We start from the raw sequence: 20,707 nt of genomic DNA, 5'->3' as shown, positions 1-20,707 counted from the left end.
CTCTTCCCTCGCCGCAGGCTGCTCCTCCCCATCTCCGCCCTTGCTCCTATGTCCCCAGGGCAGATCCCACTGAAGGGAAAGGAGCGGCCCTGCTTGTCACCCGGGGCAGCAAGGAGAGGAAGTGAAGCCCAGCACAGCAGCCAAGTTTCTTCAGAAAAAGGCCCAGAAAGGAAAAGCTGGAATTGCCTGTGGGCTGTGGAACATCCTCGGGGGGGGCTGGTGAACCTCAGCACAGCCCCAAGGCAGAGCCATGACAGTTCTGCCTTGCCCGGCCTTGCAGCTTGGCCAAACCTCCATGATCCCCCTAACACCTTTGGTTGTGACAGTCCAGTGGCAGGCAGCTGCCTGTCCGAGAGCCAGCAGTATGGCCAACTGAATCCACCCCCCAGCAGTGCCTGCCCGATAGCCAGTGGCACTTGCCCTGAGGGATGGAGGCCAGACAAACTGTGGCTTCACAGCCCATAGGGATGGATTTCACACTCTGAACACTCAGAGATTGTTTTTAAAGACAAGGACAGCTCCTCAGCTGAGAACTGGGATTATTTATTGTTTGTTTTCTTCCCCCATGTGGAGGGCACAGCAGCTTCCTGAGAGGACAGACACAGCTGTCCCTTGGGTAGTGCATGAGGATGCCACCTCCTCAGTCTGACAGAGATGAAGTGTTGTAGGATGCTTTCTTCAGAGTCTCCAGGAAGAACTGCTCATCCTCTAAGAAATCCCGGTCCTGAGAAGAGAGGGATGGAAGGGATGGATATCAGAGAATTGCACAGAAATGGGGTCACAGTCCAGGGTGTTGCTTATGAGTGAGGGAAGTATCCCAAACCCTCCTTCATGCAGTGAGCAGTGGGCAGGTACCCCTCTGTGGTCCCTTCTGGGTACCCATGCTCCTCCCCAGAGCCCATAACCTCACACTCTGAGCGAGACCCACAGAAGAAGCCTCAAAGAGCATCCCCACCTGGGGAAGGACCCAGCAGAGAAGCAGGGGGCTGACAGGAAAGGCTGGGGGGACACCATGAAGCTAGAGTCCAGCAGAGCTGGTGTCTGCCACCCAGGGATGGGGTGAGGAGAGGGGCAACCCCATCAAGCCAAGGATGATGTCCATCTCAGGCTGGACATCGAGCCAACCTAAGACAAGCTGTGAGGAGCCACCTGTCGCTGCTTCTGGTATCACTACTCTAGGTGCCAACAGCTTCTGCAAGACCTCCCAGCTCAGCCCAGCCCTGTGGCTCAGTAATGATCATAGAATCACAGAATGCTTTGGGTTGGAAGGGACCTTTAGAGGCCATCCAGCCCAACCCCCCTGCAGTGAGCAGGGACAGCTTTAACTAGATCAGGTTGCTCAGAGCCCCGTCCAACCTGACCTTGAATGTTTCCAGTGCTTCACCACCCTCATTGCAAAAAATTTATTCCTTATATCCAGTCTAAATCTATTCTTCTTTAGTTTAAATCCATTATTCCTTGTCCTGTCACAACAGGCCTTGCTAAAAAGATTCTCCCCATCCTTCCTATAAACCCCCTTTAAGTACTGAAAGGCTACAATAAGGTCTCCCTGCAGCCTTCTCTTCTCCAGGCTGAACAACCCCAACTCCCTCAGCCTGTCCTCGCAGGAGAGGTGCTCCAGCCCTCGGATCATTTTTGTGGCCCTCCTCTGGACCCGCTCCAACAGGACCATGTCCTTGTGCTGAGGGCTCCAGAGCTGGACGCAGTGCTCCAGGTGAGGTCTCACCAGAACAGAGTAGAGGGCCAGAATCACCTCCCTCAACCTACTGGCCACACTGCTTTTGATGCAGCCCAGGATACGGTTGGCTTTCTGGGCTGCAAGCGCACACTGTTGGCTCATGACTGGCTTTTCACCCACCAGTACCCCCAAGTCCTTCTCCGCAGGACTGCTCTCAATCCTTTCATCCCCCAATGATCTTAGGAGACAGCTCACCCTGTGGCTATCAGGCCCAAACCAGGCTTCACCTGGCCCTGCTCCCACCCACCTCATTTGAAACCCCTTCCAGCCCCAGTCTCCCCACCACCTCACCTGCTGGGCCCTGTGTTTCAGCAGCAGCAGTTTGGCGTACAGCTCGGTGGGGCCGGCCATGGCCAGGGTTTCCCTGCTACTCTCCAGGCTGTGCTGAGGGAGCGCCCTGACGGGAGGCGGAAAGCCTGGAACGAGAGCCTGAGTGTGTGGTGCCAACGCCGTTAGAGGAACTACAGATGGAAACAACAGAGCGTCCCTTTTTTTGCTGCCTGCATGTCCCTGCAGCAGGGTCCTCCCCAACATCCCAGAGCAAATGGGCTTTAACCCACCTACCTCTCCCTTCCTGTCCCCTCTACCCCCTCCCAGCACTGCCCTGGCCCAGAGAGCTCTGTTGAGCTCCTTCAGAGGACAAGGAGGCCAACACCAACTCACATCTGAGGTATATACACAGGGGAACTGAAACAGCCCCCAAGAACATCCCAAGCCCCCTGAGAAGTGGAATACAAGTGCATCTGTCCCCCAGCATGTCCCTTCCCATCAGCAGCAAGCGGGAAGCCTTACACAACGTGCTGGAGAGGCCTTTCGTAGGGGCACTGAGGTCCTGGTCTGCAGTCAGCAGCATCATGGGGTTGCTGGGCAGCTCCTCACGTAGCTGTTCGAGCTGTCTCCTCTGGTGAGCCATGCTCAGCCGCTCCTGCCCCGTCCCCAAGAGAAAGAGAGAGAAGCTGTTGGCAAAGGTTCAGGTCCTTGGCACAGCAGCCCCAGACCGAGAAGGGAAGGCGAGGGGGCATTTACCTGGTGCAGACGCTGTTCCTGCTGCTTCAGCTGCTCCAGGTGCTGCTGCATGACCTGCAGCTTGGTCTGGTGCTCAGACTCCATCCTGCGTGCCTCCTGCAGGGCTCGCTCCCCTTCCTCATGCTTCTGGGATGAGAGCTGCAAGGCAGAGCAGCTGGGGAGGCTTAGGGACAGGGACCCTCGCTGCCTTGGGGCAGGGCTCCTTTGTGCATCCCCTTATTCCCCTCCCAGGACAGGATTAGGATTCATGACTTCAGGAGTAGCATGAAACCCCGGCTTTGCTGCTGGCCCGTGTACAGCTGTGAACTGCAGCACAGATGCTCCACTTACCTTGGTCATGCTTTTAATCTCCTCCTCCCGCTGCCGGATGTGGAGTGTGGCCCCATTCACCTTCTCCTTCTCCAGCCTCAGCTCCTGCCAGGCATTGTCCAGCAGCTCCCTGTCCCTTGCCAGCTGTTCCTCCTTGGCTTTCAGCTCGTGGCCCCAGATCTTCAGCTCTGCCTGCTCCTAGGATGGGCACGGCGGAAAATGACGCTTTACCTGCCCTGTCCTGGACACTATCTCAAGTCTTCCCAAGTGATGGGACAGATCTGCCGTGTTCAGTTCCTTGTGTGTGCCAGTCTGGGGTGCAGAGCAACACCACCAGGTGCTCAAGCAATGCCCTAATCCAACCACCCATGAGGACCGGGGCTGGCAGAGCTGAGATTGTACACACACACAGACGTACACACACAACTCCTTCCCCAGAAAGGATGGAGCCCCTCACCATGTTGCACACCCTAAAACATGCTCAAGGCACGGCAGTTTTTCAGCAGTCGAAATATCCAGCCTGAATGGTTGTTTTCCACCCTGGTAGCCCTTAAAAATGCAGCTCTGCTGCACTATCTGTGCCACATATCCCTTCTGGACAGCCCCAGGGAGGAGCAGAACTGTCTCTGGACATGTCCCCATGGCACAGGGAGGTTTTGCCTAATCCACCATGGGGGTTTCCTCTCACCAGACTTACAACAGAGGCGGCTGCACCTGGTCTGGCTGCCCAAACTCCTCACAGATAAAGGGGAGAGACAGAGGTGACTGATGCTTCAGTCAACATCTAAAACAGGCCGGTGGAGGCTGTTCCTGGAACAGCCTGATTCTCACCACCCCGAGTGACATCTCTTAAATACCTGAAGGCAGCTCTGAATGTCTCCCCTGTGGGCAGGACCCATCCGTGAGCCTGCCAGGCGGTGCTGGAGGCCACAGGAAGGGGCTCCACTGCTGTACCTTGGCCAGGCTCATGATGGTGCCCTCTCTCTGGGAGTCCATCTGCAGGGCTCGGTCCATGTCACGCTCCATCCGCTCCTTGCTCAGCTGCTGCCGGGTGTGAAATTCAGCCCACTCAGCTGCCAGCTTCCGTCGCTCCTCCGAGCACTTCTGCATCACCGACTTCTGCTCCTCCAGCAAAGCACTCTGGAAAACATCACAAGAGAGGGAGAGAGAAAGCACTAAGTCCCATTCACCGTAGGATTTTTCTCCTTTAACCTGTCACTGCCACTAAACCCCACGCAACATCTAGAGGCTGGTTCAAGCCCATGGCACCTGGTGTGAACTCTGCATGGGGAGCTCTGGCCCCACGCCCCTCAAGAACCAGCATGCATCTTGCATGCACACAGCAGCCTCTTGCATCCGCGTGCCAGAGGGTCAGTCTGATTGCAATTCACCGTGCGACCAGGTGTGGGATTGAGGAGGCAAGAGGAAGGATGCTGCAGCCCAGCACCCAGCTCTTTCCTCCACCACACACCACAGTGCAGCCCTGGTCAGATTCATGGGACACGTGAAAAGCACCTGGAGATGTCCGCCCCACCTCACCTTTGCCCTCTCCAGCTCTGCTCGCTCCATGGAGAGCTGCTGGGTCATAACTCGCCGCTGCTCCTCCAGTGAGTGCTGCAGCGATTCCACTTTGGATTGCTCTGCTGTTGCCCTCCATCGCTCCTGGGTTCGGACACACAGGAGAGACAGATGCCATTCACAGGCTCCAGGCCAGGGACCTCCAGTGGGCCAGACATATGCCCCATATGCAGACAGGAGGGCTGACCTGGGCAGAGGACACAGTGTGGGCTCACCTGCTCCAGCAGCCGAGTCTGCTCACTCAGCCTGGCCTCCATTTTAGTGATCACCTCCTGGAGTCGGCTCCGCTCCTCCTCCATATCCCTCTGCTGCTGTGACAGCCTGTCCTGGAGCACTGGGGAGAAGCAGCAGCAGGGCCATGAGCAGCATTAGGTGGGAAGCCCCCCTCTGTCCACACCATATTCACGGAAAAACTGCATGCGTTTGTGCTCATCACCTTCTGCACATCCCCAGGACACTGTTTTGTAAAGGGGAGACCCCGAGATGCCCAGTGACCAAGGCAGGCAGGGCTTTGCCAGCCTCAGCTCCCAGCCTCTGGCTGACTCAGAGCAACTTCTCCCTGTTTTCTGGGCACCCCCAGCCCCAGCGGGGACCCCACAGCCATTTCGGTGCAGAGGAATGGCAGACTTACCCTTGAGCTGCTTGTCCCGTTGCCGTGCCCCCATGGCCAGCTCCTGGGAGGTGCTGTGGTGCGTGGCCTCCACCTTGTGCGAGAGGTCATGCAGGTCACTGGAGAACTTCTCCATCTGCTCAATGACGCCATTCAGAGACCTGCAGCGAGGAACGAGGGGAGGGTCACCCCTGTGGTACACTCTTCACCTCACCACAATGGAGAGGGGAACGTGTGGTGGGCCAAAGGCCAGGCAGCCCGGCCCCAAACCTCTCTTGGGTCATAGCAGAGCAGTAGGAAGACGTAGCTGCTGCTTAGGGGAGTACTGACAGACGTTAAACAGCTCAGCATCCCTGGAGGCAGCAGGTGGGAGAGGGGATGTTCCCTGCTGCCATGTTCCGAGGCTGATTCCCTGCAGGACAGGGCACACTGCAGCCAGGGACCAATGTGGGGAGACAACGCCAGCTGTCGGTACCTGGTGTGTGAAGTGGCGCTGGTCACCGCATCAATCTCCTGGTCTTTCAGCCGCTTCAGCCGCTGGAGCTGCTCTTCATGGTCTTTGCGCATCTCCTGGACAGACGTCCTGTGGGACACAGGGAAGGAGCCTGCCGCAGGCTGTTACAAACCAGTGCTCCCCATGATGGGTGCCGTGGAAGAGGCTTGGTTGTGGGGCTGAGAACCAGGTCCCAGGAACTGCGCTGGCATGGTGATCTGTCACGGGGCATCCCACTGACAGGCATCCACATTTGGGATGGACCACATCTGGGGGTTAAGGGCTTCTCTGCCAAAACCCGATTTCTCATTGACCCAAACTATGTGGACATCAGTGACTCACTGATGTGAATAAAAGGGATTTGGGGGAGAAAAAACACTGGGTTCAGCATCTTTCAAAATACAGTGCATTCACTCTGAAATGATGTCTCCAGCCACATCTCACCTACAAAGCAAATCCCCATTCCAAAAGCCACCAAGCTGCCCACAACTCAGTGCTTCCGGAGTCTGATTTCTCCTCTCACCGTGTCCCTGTTCCCTGGTGCCTTTGCCAAAAAAGAGGAACTAGCCCCACGTGTGCCACTTGTGCCGCTCTCACCTCTGCAGCTCTCGCAGCCGCTCCAGCTCCAGTGCGCTCTGCTGCTCCAGCGCGGCCAGGCGCTGCTGGTGCTGCGCCAGCAGCTCTGCCCGTGCCTGCTCTGCGTCCTGGCTCTGCGACAGCAGCTGAGCTGCCAGCTGCTCCTTCTCCCGCCGCAGCCTCTCCTCCCGCTGCCCGTAGGTCTCCTCCACCACCTTCACCCGGCTCCTGCCCGGAGAGGTCACAGCAAAGAAGTGTTGCTTCATGGCAATACCCAGCAGTCCCCACCCAAAGTGCACACGGGGATTTAGGAGCAGATCGGTGTCACTGTGTGCATGAGGAAACATGCAGACTCTCCACAATCTGAGGCCTGAACCCTCCTGCAGTAGTGGTGCCCTTGTTGGGGACATGCTGGCAATGGGACTGGCCCCTCCTCCTCGTCACCCATGCGACAGAGTTGGTGAGAGCGGACTCCCACCTTGGCTCACCCGTGGGGCTGCTCTCTGTCCCCACCAGGTCCACACTGACATTGCTCTGTGCCTGTCTGCCCCAGGGATGGATTTGGGAAGTGCCCCAGCACTCCTGCCCCAGGGGAGATGGAAAGGGCTGTAAGCAAGGACCTGACAGAGGAGGGGAGCACAGGCAAGAGCCTGGTACCTGTGGGCGCTCTCTAGGAGATCCAGGTCCTCCTGGTGCCGCTGCTGGAGACTCTCCAGCAACAGTCTGTGCTGTGTCCGCTCCAGCTCCAGTGTCCGGACCTGCCAAGCACCCGGGGAGAAGGTCCTTGTGTCGCCCCAGGGACAGAGCTCCCACAGCAGCACTTGGTGGCCATAGGCATATCTGGACAGGGACGCTTCTCCTCTCCCCCCTGTCACCCTGATGCTATTTGAAGCGGACATGGCCCCTTCTCCTCCCCCTGGGTCACCGGTGGTCCTCCATCCAGCAGGCAACAGGGCTCACCTGGCTCTCCAGCTCTGCCACACGGGCCTGGGCGCTGAGCAGCGCTGCCCAACAGCCTGATGCATCCTCGTAGAGCTGGGTTGTGGGAGCCCCCAGCCTCCTCTCATGCAGCAAGCCCAGGGCTGGGGACTCTGCCTACGGGGATGGAGAGAGGTCAAGGCCCTTCAGGATCAGTGGCTTTGTGGTGTGGCCACCAGCCCCCAAAGGAAGGCACATGTCTCACCTGCAGCTGTGGGGCAGCCTGGAGATGTGCCCTGGGTGTGGCAACCTGTGGAGACACAGGGATGCTCTCAGGGAAGTACAGCCCTGGGGAGAACATCTCCTCCTAGCCTGGGAATGGCGATCCAACCTCAGCCTACTGTAGTCCCTCCTCTACCTTTCATCAGCTGAACCCCATTGCTGGCCTGGGTCCCTTCTCCCCAGGTGACACTCAGCAGCCCCCACCCCAGACACAAGCATGCTGGGCTCTTCCTTCTCTGGGAACAGACTCAAGGATAAGACCATGAGTCCTCTGGGAGACAGCGTGTGTCCTGCCACCAGGGCAGGGCAAGGAGGCCCACCTAGATGAGAAACGGAGGCTTCAAAGACTAAGCAAGAGCTTCCCTCTCTGTCAAAAGCTCTAATTCCCCTTCAGTTGCCTAGAAACAGTCTCAGAGCATCTTTACCACCATACTAGAGAAAACCAGCTGAAGAAAAAGTCCTTTATCAACTGGAGCCTCTGTTGTCCAATTAATTTAATATACATATGCCTGGGGAACTATGTAAATGCTGCTCAGGCAATGCAGGATTGTAAATGCACATGATCTGCAAAGCACCCATAGCACATGTGCTTTGGCCTGATAAATACAACTTGTGGCATCTCCGGACTCTCCAAACACTTTGCCTGCATGAACAAAGACTCTCAGAGATGCAAAGCAGGGCACATCTTTCCTCCTGTCAAGGGAGCATGGACAGAGTTGGATGCCAGCCAGTCGGCAGGGAAGGGCTTGCGATAACCACCCCGACCCCGCAACTCTTGGAGACATGGGACCAGCAGACCTACCTGAGTGAGCAGGGCAGGGCCCTGTGTCTCCTGCTCTCCTGGGAACAAGGCTGTGGGGACTGACAATTGAACAAGTCCGTGATTCAGACATGGCAATGGGAACCATCCCCTCCCTGAAGGATGAGGGCCTGGGTGTCCTGGGCAGAGCGAGAAGGGTCCTGCTCTGCTCCAGCGGCTGGTGACAGGGACGGAGAGTCAGACAGGCTTGTCTGTACCCACAGCCCTACCCCACCCCACACACAATGGTGGGACTCTGCTCCGAAGAGTAAGTCTGGGGGCAAAGCACTGCTCCTCCTCCATCCCCATCACCTAGGGAGGCAGCTGGGTCCCCTAAGCTTCTTTCAATGCCCTCTGAGCCGGTGCACAGCCTCAGCCCAGGGCCAGAGGGGGTCTTCTAGCACACAGCACTAGTGGGATGAGTGTGGGGGCAGTAGGAGGGAAGGGGGAGAGAGCAGGGATGGTAAGAACTTATGCCCACCCATTGCTCAGAGAGAGCAAGTCCCTTGCAGCTCTCTGATACCCCAAAGGCAGCACTGCAGAGCTCAGCATGCCCCAGCATGATGTCCCCACCACACCACAAAATGGGGATGGTGGGATCCTGCAGCTTGGCAGCCCACTCTGACAATGGCTCGTCAAAGCCTGGGCAGCATTCACATGGCCAAGGGCAATGCTGTGGCTCCTGCCTTTTTTTTTATTGCAGGGCAGGGGGACCCTCTTTGCATACTCCTGCCCAAACCACCCAGCCACAAAAAACGCACCCAGGGTGCTGGTGTCTCTGGAGGCATCCCCCTTCGCAGCCTCTGATGGGTGAGCTGAGGCTCGTTTCACGGTGCCAAGCCAAGGGACTGGCTGCCTGCGTTGGCACAAGTGATGCACAGCAGTGTCACAGCTCAGGGAGAGGCACATAGATGTTATCCTGCTTGGCATTTCTTTAAGTTTAAAGCATGGCTGTTCCACTGCGATCCAATAGGCAAGAGCCTGACGATCCTTCAGAGCTGCCTTCCCTCCCAGTTACAGAGGTCCCAGACCAAAGTGATCCCTGCTGGCTACCAGCTCTCCCCATTCCCCCATCTCACCCACAAAGCTGCTTCTGCAGGAAATCTCACCCACGGAGGACGCCTGAAACGTGAAGGAGGCCTTACCCAGAGCCATCTGTGCTTGCTGCCTTGTCCTGCAGGGCAGCTGCCTGCTGCGGTGCTCCTGTGGAGGCGGCTGCCTGGCTGCAAGCAAAAAATATCCTATGTGGGAGAGCCGAGGAGGTGATGAAAGACAAGATCCTTTCCCCCACCATCAGTCCCTGCCTCACAGGTGAAAGCCTCTGTCCCACTCAGCTGTGGCAGGATTCAGCCTTTTGGCTGCAGAGGGAGCAAAGACACCCAAAAAACCTCCATCACTGGCGTTCCTCGTTGCTGCATCCACACCCTTCCCCTGGGCAGCCACAGCCCCAGCTAACACACCCCTGCCCATGATACACGGCTGTCTGCAATTCACTCCTGAGTCCCATTCGAATGGCAGAAGTCTGAACCTGTGTCTGTGTAAACCCAAACTGGAGGAGGTGGTCTGCCTGGAACTAAGAGTAATGAAGGGGAACAAAGTCAGGAATGAGGAGCACGGGGGCAACCTGTGGGGGTGTGCTGATCCAGGACAGCTCCGCAGGACCCAGGGCCATGTGTGCAGTCTTGGCCACAACTGGAAGGAGAGCTAGAGGTGTAATGGGACTGTGGGCTGGATCCGTGGGAGAAAGCCCCCGCATTATTACCCCAACCTGAGACAAGATCATAGAATCATAGAATGATTCCGCCATCATGATAATAGAATGATTACCCCAACCTGAGACAAGATAGTGCTTAAGATTAATTTCTTAAATCTGAGCCAATGGTTTCTGAGAGGTCCTGCTGGAGCAGCTACACATGGAGCAGACAGAAGCGCTGTGGCCATCAATCATGCTTTTACCTGACGGGAGAGTGGGGATCCAGCACTTTGCCTGGGGCCTCTGAGGGCTTGGCATTCCTCTCCTGGGCCTTTGAGGGCTGGGCACTCCTCTCCTGGGCCTTCATCTGTGCTTGGGCTTTCTTGCGAGACAAGGCAGCGCTCAGCCAGTTCTCCTCCTCCAGCGGGTCAGGGTTAGCCACTGCCTCCTCCGCAGTCGGGAGCTGGCTGGTGGGGCCCGGCTGCCTGGCTGTGGCAGGGCTGGGGTAGCTGACTGCAGGACTGGCCTTCACTGGAGACTGTGGCTCTGAATCCATAAAATCCTCATCTTTCAAGCCCAGCCAGTCGCCTCCAGCCCTGCTGCTCCGCACAAGGCTCCGGCTGGCTGGAGGAGGAGGTTTGGAGTGGGGCTCCGGTTTCGGTTCATTGCTGTTCTCGGCTGACAACCTGCTGCAAGGAGAAGCAGTCGCATACCTGCCTGTGAGGGGACCCCGGGGACCCCACCTGCTCCGCCGCAGGTGCAGTGTGACTGGTGGCTGGAGCAACAGACACACACAGAGCACCATACCTCACTGACTGCCTTCTTGACGGCCGGCCCTCAGGTGTGGAGGCCACTGTGGGCTGGTACGCTCCAAAGACAAAATCCTCCTCATCCCAGTCCTCTTCCTTTTCTGTTCAGACAAGCAGCCTTAAGTCAGTGCCCAGAGGAGCAGCTGGCTGCAAAGACAGCAGCCCTCCTCCTCCTCCCCTGCAACTCCCATTGGAATCGCTGCCTCTGGGAAAACACAGCTGGAAACATCTTCCCTGGAAATCCATGACCAATGTGCCTCCCTGGTGTGGCTAGGAAAAGTGTCTTTGTTGGGAATCAACCCACGTACGAAGGCAACTGAGTTATGGCTACTGTGCAAATGCTCCCAGGCTGCCTCGAGGGCAGAGTACAACACTTTTGCATTAGCCACCTTCCCCGTGCTGACTGAGAGCCCATCAGCAACCCTGCTCACCACTACAGAAAGGGTATTTCCCCTGCAAGGGCATTAGAAATCAATCTTGTTCTCCCAAGCCAACGTTGTCACCTCTGCAGACATTCCCAGCATCCCTGGCTGTGCTCACTTGGCTGCTTTTGGTACTTCTTATCCAGTTTGAACTCCCTGCGCTCTCCCGAGCCTGGCTGTTCCAGGATTTTGGCCACGGAGCCTCGTCCCAGCAACTCGTCCAGCTTGGAGCGGGCTGGCCGGAGCTCCTCTCTGTTGGGGACAGAGCAGCAGACGGGTTTCTCCAAGAGGTAGGGCTATTCCTCATCACACAGCCTTGCCAGGGTGCTCTGGCTATTCTCTGCAAAAGAAGGCTGCTCTTGCCCCTTTCTGGGACCCACAGGCAGAAGCTCCAGCATCCCCCACACAGCACGGTGGCACTATCTCAACGCACAAGCCATCCCCTGCTTTACTCCCGCTGCCCCTTCATCACCCTTACTCTTCAGACTTCTTTCCCTGCTTCTCATCTCCTTTTGGGCCACTGCCAAATCCCAGTGCATCCATAAGGTCGTCACCATCATCTTCAAACGTCAGCTCCTCCCTCCTCCAGACTGGGGCCATAGTGTGGAGGGGCGTCTGGGGTGGGGGTGGCTCTGTGGATGGGATCACACATGATAGGAGGGCTTTTTTTTTTTTTTTAACAGACATCAAGGCAGCCCTGCCTGCTCTTATCTCTCAGGACCATTTACAAAGTCATTTTTAAGTAACTCTTGTCAGTGACCAAATAGCCCAATCTGTGGTCATGCATCCACTGATGGGACATTGCCAGGTGTCACTAACACTGGAGTTCCCAGCTCTGGCTAACACCAGGAGCTTTTTTCGCTTTGCAAGTTTCCAATCAGATAATTCCTGCCCCCCTTCATCCAAAGTCCCTCCTCTACCTTAGTCCTGGCCCTAATCCACCAGCTGCTACTTGTGTCCAGAGTGCATTTACTGAGGTGAAAGGTGATTTTAGGGGACTATCAGACCCATTAGCACCCCCGCTCCAGGAACAAGAGGGATGAGTGTCTGTAACACAGCCACAGTGCAGCTGGATCCCACCCAGAGGTGCCCCAACTTTGGTTTGGCGTGGACCGGTGATGCTCTCAGCCACCCAAATCCTGACCCAGAAAACTTATTCTCATTTGGCCACATGCCGAACAGGCTGGATGAGGGCAAAGGTAAGCTCTGAGCCTCCATTCCCAGAAGGGAAAGGTCAGTTCTGTAACCTGCAGCACACTGGAAATATCAAGCACTTGGTGAGCTGTGTCACAATCAACCCCATTACCAAGTTGGTCTATAAATGACCATACTGGTTAATAAGAGATAGGACTAGGTAGCTTTCAATTTAATCAGTCTGGGCTTCACACAAAGTAATCCAGGCTGCTGATTCATTTAATACAAAAAGGATGCCTCGAGCAACCCTGCTTACCTTTCTCTTTGCTCTGTTCTGTTTTTTTCTCAGAGCTGCTTTTAGAGCCTGTTGGAGCTGGCTTCTTGGGATCATCCTGCTCCTCATCAGATAAAAGCCCTGCCAAAGGATCATCTAAATCTGGGAATTACCCCGTAGGGGCAGGAAAGGAGAATAACAGCAAAACCAAACAAAACCAATGTTATTTAGAAGAACAGTTCTGTACTAAGCCAAGCACTATCCCCTACCATGCACACATGGGGACAGGAGACCGTATCTGCCCAAAGCCATGACTGCAGGTTCTGCAGGGACCTGGGATACCCTTGAGTCTCCCTGAACTTCAAACACTCAAAAGTTACATTTCTGTTCTGTTTTTCCACGTTTTCTTTCTCCTAGAAGAAAATAACTCAAAATTTGGGTGCTTGAACACTGTTTAGGCAAAGAAAAAGGGGAAAAAAAAGCCCACCTAAATCACCTAAAGCCCATTAGCAATTTTAACATATGCTGATCTTGGTTAAAGCACAGGCTTTGACAACCAGATCTCAGCTGTGCCAGGAAACTGCCCCCGCTGTTTCGAAGTTGGACAGAATATCTCCTGACACAAGGGCTCCCAAGTGTTACAGTCATTAAAAACCAAAGCACACATGAAAATGCAAATGCCCCCAGGAATCATCTCCCAGCCCTGTCCTGGGGAGGGCCTCAAAAGCAGAGCTGTAATGTCTTTCCTTTGGTCACCTCTGAAGGATTAGATCTGCACCAGTGTCATAGGGGTGAAGAACTCTATCCCATAAACCAGCCAAGCCTTCAGCTAACAGAAGAGGCAAACTATGGGCAAAGAGCAAGGGCAGAGTCCTCAGTTTCCCCCATGTACCTATGTGCTGAAGTGAAGCGACATCCTACCTTCAAAGTTAAATTTCTTGTACTGTCGGGAAGCAGGGGGGGATGAGAGTGGCTGCTTCTCCACCACAGGTACAGACTCTCCTAGAAAGAGAGGCCACGGCTCTCAGAGACAAGGTGCTGCAGAGATGCCCCTCTCCCGCCCTGGCTGAAGGCCACTTTTCTGGCAGCAGCCCCCTAAAAGCACGTATTGCAACACACAGTCCCCCTGCAGCCCTACGGGGTGGGAATCTCTCTGGAGGGGTCTCCTTGCAAACAGAGAAGGAGAAAAGGGCCTGGGGAAGAGCAGGGCAGTTTGGGGACTGGCGTGTCTTAAATGCAACCCCTCTGGCTCTCCTGCCACACAGACCAGGCAGATCCCCAGTCTTTGACCTGCACCAGGTAATGGCCAAATGGTGTTTGGTGGGAGGCAGCAGCGTGGCCGTTGTTGCTGCTGATGTTAGTGATGTTACCACACCAAGACAAGACGCCGGGCTAGGGATCTCCCAAGGGACAACACATAGCCAGAATAACACTCGGTGTTTGGGACAGCCCCAAAAAGGACCAGTAAAAGGATTTTAGGAACAAATTCACTTTTTGTTCCCTATCCAGGAAGAAAATACCCCCTGCTCATTTGGAACCAGGCTATGAAAAGAAGAGCAGAATCTCCTTTTTACCTTTCTCAGGAGCTAGCAGCTTCCCTGCGGTTTTTACTGCTCCTCCCAAGGAGTCACATTTCCCAGGACCTTTCTCGGTTGTCTTCCCTAGCCCACAACTGGGTTTCGATATTCCCAGGAGATCAGCTTCCATGTCATCCATGTCCTAGAAAGCAACAGGATGAGAACAGGAGCAGGGTGAGCGCTGCTAATGCCTCAGTGCTGCTTCTCCCTTTGGAGGCTGGTGTTGGAGGCCACGGCTGTGGCACATGTGGGGCTGAGATGAAGGATATTTATGCACTTACCTTCAGGGTCTGCAGCAGAGCTTGTGGGTCTGCATCAGAGGCACTGGATCCCTGCATGCCAAGGAAGGCAGAGATCAGAGACAAGCAGACTTGAAACTCCTCGCTCCTTGCTTCCACCCTCCAGCCCCTGGTTTTCCTCATTTTATGGAAGAATACATGCCCAACTCCTCCTGGTGTCCCCCTCACTGGAAACCCCCTGTGCTTTGATTCCTTTGCTGAGATCCTGCTGCCTCTGGGAGAAGCATCAGGAAACACCCAGGCCGCTGCTTTGCGTAAGGGTCCTTCCTACGACACTTTAACTGAAGCGCACCCAGGAAGGCTGGGCTGCAGCACAACATGCCCTGGCTTTGCTCCATCTCATCCAGTGCACCTGGAAGCCCTTCTCCCACCATCCACCCACTCTCCTGTCCCATCTTCCCCACTGCACAGCAATGCCAGAGTGTCCTGGTTTCAGCTGGGATAGAGTTAATTTTCTTCCTAGTAGCTGACATAGTGCTGTGTTTTGGATTTAGTATGAGAATAACATTGATAACACACTGATGTTTTAGTTGTTGCTAAGTACTGCTTATGCTAGTCGAGGACTTTTCAGCTTCCCGTGCTCTGCCAGGTGCACAAGAAACTGGGAGGGGGCACAGCCAGAACAGTTGAGCCAAGCTGACCAAAGGGCTATTCCATACCATATGATGTCATGCTCAGTATAGAAACTGGGGGGCCAGAGGGCAGAGAACTGCTGCTCAGGAACTGGCTGGGTATCAGTCGGCAGGTGGCGAGCAATTGCATTGTGCATCACTTATTTTGTATGTTATTCTCCCTTCCTTTTCCATCCTATTAAACCACCTTTATCTCAACCCACGAATTTTACTTTTTTTTTCCCCCCCGATTCTCTCCCCCATCCCACTGCAGGGGAACAGTGAGCAAGCGGCTGTGTGGTGTTTAGCTGCCTGCCGGGTTAAACAACAACACAGAGAGGGGTCACCTCTTCAGCCAAACTTCATATTTCATCCCTGATATCCCACTGCTGACTTGAATGGGGTGACATGAGGGGCTAGCCTGGCCTGACTCAGTCCCAGCCCTCAGGACACCCAGGCTCTCTCTCAAAATTTGGGCTCACCTCTGCAGCTTCGATGTCCCCTGCAGGGAGTTTGCTGAAGAAATCATCCTCTAGAAAAGACCTGCGACACAAGCCTGGGGGTTAGCAGCACCACATGTGAGCTTGGCAAGGGTTGCGCTGGGGACAGCCAGGCCAGGTGGTGGGAGGTGGAGAGGACCACACAGGCACACCATGGCAGCCACATCATACAACAGAAAATGAGGCTAAAATAGCACTGCAATAAAAGACAGTAGTGCTGGGACTGCTATATTTAAGCAAGCAACTGTTATAAGGGAGATTTACAGAAGATGTACAGGGCTGGGGGCACCCGACTCTTGCTGGAAAGCTTCAGGCTCTGGGCTCCCAGTTCCCAAAAGCATCACAGGCAACTCGTCCTTCCCAGGCAATTGCTATCGGGGCAGGGAGCGAGGCGGAGAAGCCAAGGATGGGGCAGGTCAGAAGGACTTGGGGAGCACAGGGAGATCTCCAAGTGGGAGAGGCTGTGTCTGAAAGGCACTCACTTCTTGCTGGCCTGCGAGCTGGTGCCCCGGGCTCTCCCACTGCTGCCCCCGGCCAGCTGGGAAGCTCTGGCAGGTTTAACAGGGGTTTCATCTGGAAACAAGACAGGGAGAGATTAGGATGATGGACACTGGGCATATTCCTGGCCTAGGCACTCCAAAGGGGGATTTGCTGACTTCTCATGGACCGCAGATGTTTTTAATCAGAGACGAACTTCACTTTGCCTCCCCAAACCAATGTCCAACCTATTCCATGGCCTCTGACTCTGGGAAACCCTGCTCTGCCCTCTGCTCCCTGCTTCATCCCCCCTCCCAACTGGAGCCCCTTGGAGATCAATGGCTGTTGCACCAGCACCTCCTGCTCCCAGAAGGGGAGTCAGAGTACAAGGATGCTGCCCTTTCAGCTGCAACGAAGGTTCGTTTTACCATCGTATCGCAGGAGGTCACCAAGCACATCATCAATAGAGCCTGAAACAAGACAAATTAAAGGTATTGAGGCAGGTGAGCTCACCAAGCTGGTGTAGAAAAGCCCCCAGCTTCAATATGGCTTGCTCTTTTGAGATCCCACAAGAATAAAGGTTTGGTCTCTAGCATCATCAGCATAAGGCCTTCCTTGCTGGTCTAGGGAGAGGTTGCCAGGGCCAGGACTTGATCCAGTGTTTTATGGATGTGAGATTTGGCCTTCCTTAGCCAGAAACAGGATTTCTTTATCAAGCAAGCCAGTTGCTTTCCATTCAGTTAGTTGCTGGCCACAAGCAGCACCTAATCTGTGAACTCTCACCCTACAGTATCTCAGAGCCCCTGCACTGAAGCACTGCTTCAGTATCAGGGGCTACAAGAGGTCTAAACAAGCAGTTAAACTAACTCTAAATAAGCAGTTAAAGAGTAGGTGAAGGGAAGAACTAAAATAAAGGCATATATTCTCCCCTAGATTTGGGAAAGTCAACAAGAAAGGAATATAGGACCCCAATAAGCAAATCCACTTGATGTGAGAGGCAGGCGACTATCTCTGGTTCAGGAATGACAACATGCACTCAACTGCAGCTTTCAGACAAGGATCACGAACATTTCAGTAGCCAGGACTGCCACTTGGTTCCAGTGTCCCCCCTCCTCCATCCCACACATTCCCAGCAGACCAAAGCACCTATGCACAGCGAAAGGAAAGCACACAAGTGTATGTACCTCTTAGACTTTTCTTGGGTTTTGTAGCCTATGGAGAAAGACAAATTCCCTCATTAGAAAACAAAGCAAGTCTGACCTGGGCTTTCTCAAAACACTAAAGCCAGAGGAAGGTTTCTCCAGAGAATCACTCAACAGTGAAGCCTTCCTCCCACCCACACTGTTTGGGAAATGACACGTAAAACACAGAGGAATCACGAAGATATTTACAACTTCAGAGACACCAGTGAGCACAGCCCCTCCTGACTGCCAGCTGGGCAAAAACCTCCAGCCCTCAGGATCGCTTCTGCCTCTGAACAGAGGTGCCAGAGCATCAATTTTGGATTTCCCAGGCCTGCCTTCGTACCATGTCACACTCACCATCACAGGATCCCAGCCTTCCCCTGCTCCAGCAAGTCCGTTTACAGATTTAACCGATCTCTACCTCTACGTTGTGGGGGGATCTAACGCTGTTGATCACATCCACACCAACTTCCTACCTGTGGGGAGAGGAGGATTTCCCTGTTTGCTGTTAAACAAACTTCCCTCTCCTGCTTGGGGCCCCTCTGCAGCCCGCCGGGCTGGCTCTATGCTGCTCGGACCTCTCCAAGCCACTCTAAACAAGGCTCAGCCTGAGTCTTAAAAACAACCCCTTATTCCCCAAAACAGTCTTGAGCTTCTGCAGCAGCTTCTATGGCGAACATGACGCCAGCACCAAGGAACTACTCTGCAAAATAACCCGAGAGGGAGCAAGTACCTGCCCTGCCCCTCGAGTGCTGACCCAAGCAGAGAGCCTGAGGGGTGGCTCCTGCTCTGCCCAAAGCCTGGAAAACGCGCCGGGAGCCTGGGGCTGGGGATGGAAGAGGGGAAGGAAACCTCAGCTCTTTGGGTGCAGAGCACCCGGGGGATCTCGAACGAGCGGGACGGCTGCTACTGCCGGGCCCAGGCAGAAAACAAAGTGGTGCTGGAGGCGAGGGGCGCACGCACCTCCGGGGGTGCGAGCAGGATGAAAGGGCCCCCCCAGTTTCCCACCAGCTGGGCCCCCCGCGCTCCGCCCCCGCCTCCCGTTGCCATGGCGCCCGGTGCCCTCCTGACCCCCAGCACCCCGGGCCCGCGCTGTCCCGGACCCCCCGCTCGCAGCATCCCAGCGCCGCGCCTGCAGCAGCCCCCAACCCCTGCCCGCAGCACCCCGCACCTGTAGTGCCGCAGCCCCCGTGCCCGCAGCATCCCCCGCCCGCAGCGCGCCGGGCGCCCGCCCCGGGGAGGCCGCAAGGCCCCGGCTCCCCGCTGCCAGGGAAGGCCCGGCCCGGCCCGGCCCTTCCCCTCGCGGGGCGATGGGAAATGTAGTCCCACCGGGCTCGGGGGAAAGGCCGGGGCCTGCCGCCCCCGGCAGCCGCCCGCACCCGCGGCTCCGCTCCCCCCGGAGCTTGCAGGAGGAGCTGGGGCGGTGCGAGTGCCCGACGGCTGCAACACCCCCCGGGCACCGGGCACCCCCGTCCCAGCGGGCGGGCAGGAAGGGCCGAGAGCAGCAGCAGGATTGTCCCGTTTCCCCACGAGGCCTCGGGAGGCTCCGGGTGCCCACCCGAGGGACAGGCGTTTTGCTACCCCCAAGAGGTACCTTCAAAGACAACAGGCTGGCTTTGGCACAAATAATCAGCCCTAGTGGGCTTTAAAGCCTTGTCTTGGTGTTCAATTGATAAAGAGTAATCACAGTCCTCCTTTCGAGGCACCCAGAAACCAGTTCAAGCCCAAGGTGCCAGCCAGAGGCCAGGTCCTGTAGGATGACAGCTCCAAAGAGTACAACCCTTGCGCCATGCAAGCACAGCAGCCACCCCTTCCAGCTTAGCAGGAGGAAACACAGGCTGGGCCCAGGAACCCCCCCGGAGAAGCCGGCAATACCGGACCGGGCAATGCCGTGTGGCACAGCCTGGCTGGAGCTGTTCCCGGCAGCCCGTCAGGGACAATTTAGTCGATGAATTAGTTCCAAAGGGGCAAGATTTAGCAAATCTCACCACAGCAGTCTCTGCAGCAAGGTGCGCTGGCACGGCTGGAAACAGCTAATTGGAAATGTTAGAAGTTCAGGTTAAAAGAAAAAAAGCTTACACTTAACCACAGCATGGTACCGGACAAAGCCAGCCCTACTCCTGCCTTGTTTGCTTGTACGAGTTGTTACTTCCAGCAAATCCCTGGGGAAATGTCTGGTTTTGAAATTTTATTACCTGCGGACCCATGTACCAGTAGCTTTCACCATGCATGCTGCCAGTCCACATGAACAGGGGCTCCTTCTAAAGTCTTCACCAAAGTGACATTTTTAAGAGTCCATCATTCAAAGCAGAGTGGAAACCATGGTTACAGGCCACTCATTTCAGTACTCTTCAAGGAGAAGAGTGTAGCTTACAAGTGTCATTACTTGACACTGAAATCACTTATACTGAAGCAGAAGAGGTTCAACACTTGTGAAAATGGTCTTATCACATTTTGTGAAAAGATGGACTAGTCCTAACGAGGATGCAGGGCCATTTGACAGAGTTTAAACGCTGTTTGCTGACCATGAGACACAGCAAATCATACCAGGTTGTGGCATTCAGGTACTACTACTAACAGCAGCAAGATGAAAAAAAAGGGTACAATATCCTCCCCAATAGCAAGGAAGTACAGCATTTGCCATTATAGAATCATAGAATCGTCTAGGTTGGAAAAGACCTTTAAGATCATCCAGTCCAACCATTAACCTACACTACCAAGCCCACCTAAACCAATCAAGGGTAGACTAGACTAAACCATATCCCGAAGTGCCACATCTACCCATTTTTTGAACACTTCCAGGGATGGTGACTCCACCACCTCTCTGGGCAGCCTGTTCCAATGCTTGACCACCCTTTCCGTAAAGAAATTTTTCCTAATTTCCAGCCTAAACCTCCCCTGGCGCAGCTTGAGCCCATTTCCTCTCGTCCTGTTGCTAGCTACTTGGGAGAAGAGACCAACACCCACCTCACTACAACCTCCTTTCAGGTAGTTGTAGAGAGCGATAAGGTCTCCCCTCAGCCTCCTCTTCTCCAGGCTAAACAACCCCAGTTCCCTCAGCCGCTCCTCATAAGACTTGTTCTCCAGACCCCTCACCAGCCTTGTTGCCCGTCTCTGAACACGCTCCAGCACCTCAATGTCTTTCTTGTATTGAGGGGCCCAAAACTGGACACAGTATTCCAGGTGCACCCTCACCAGCGCCGAGTACAGGGGGACAATCACCTCCCTGCTCCTGCTGGCCACAGCATTCCTGATACAAGCCAGGATGCTGTTGGCCTTCTTGGCCACCTGGGCACACTGCTGGCTCATGTTCAGCCGGCTGTCTACCAACACCCCCAGATCCTTTTCAGCCAGGCAGCTTTCCAGCCACTCCTCCCCAAGCCTGTAGCATTGCATGG

General features: G+C 55.2%; 1 protein-coding gene across 1 annotated transcript; it reads right to left on the bottom strand.

Annotated features, from left to right (window-relative positions):
* Positions 1 to 640: 640 nt before the first annotated feature.
* FBF1 (Fas binding factor 1) lies at positions 641 to 18,359 on the bottom strand. Its single transcript, XM_075720150.1, has 30 exons — positions 18,273 to 18,359; positions 17,310 to 17,337; positions 16,554 to 16,595; positions 16,131 to 16,221; positions 15,631 to 15,691; positions 14,520 to 14,570; positions 14,236 to 14,380; positions 13,583 to 13,663; positions 12,704 to 12,823; positions 11,732 to 11,885; positions 11,372 to 11,505; positions 10,830 to 10,932; positions 10,286 to 10,711; positions 9,475 to 9,552; positions 9,091 to 9,185; positions 8,333 to 8,391; positions 7,514 to 7,558; positions 7,291 to 7,425; positions 6,988 to 7,088; positions 6,352 to 6,558; positions 5,737 to 5,844; positions 5,283 to 5,422; positions 4,867 to 4,985; positions 4,613 to 4,735; positions 4,028 to 4,213; positions 3,095 to 3,271; positions 2,765 to 2,902; positions 2,531 to 2,663; positions 2,030 to 2,154; positions 641 to 724 (listed from the first exon to the last, which is right to left on the bottom strand). Exons 1-30 carry the CDS (start codon positions 18,357 to 18,359, stop codon positions 641 to 643), a joined length of 3,576 nt encoding a protein of 1,191 aa, XP_075576265.1.
* Between the last annotated feature and the right edge of the window lie 2,348 nt (positions 18,360 to 20,707).

This window comes from Pelecanus crispus, chromosome 12, assembly GCF_030463565.1.
Source record: "Pelecanus crispus isolate bPelCri1 chromosome 12, bPelCri1.pri, whole genome shotgun sequence".
Lineage (NCBI taxonomy): Eukaryota > Metazoa > Chordata > Aves > Pelecaniformes > Pelecanidae > Pelecanus > Pelecanus crispus.
The sequence above is the reverse complement of the archived record's forward strand: the minus strand, read 5'-3'. Positions and strand labels throughout refer to the sequence as shown.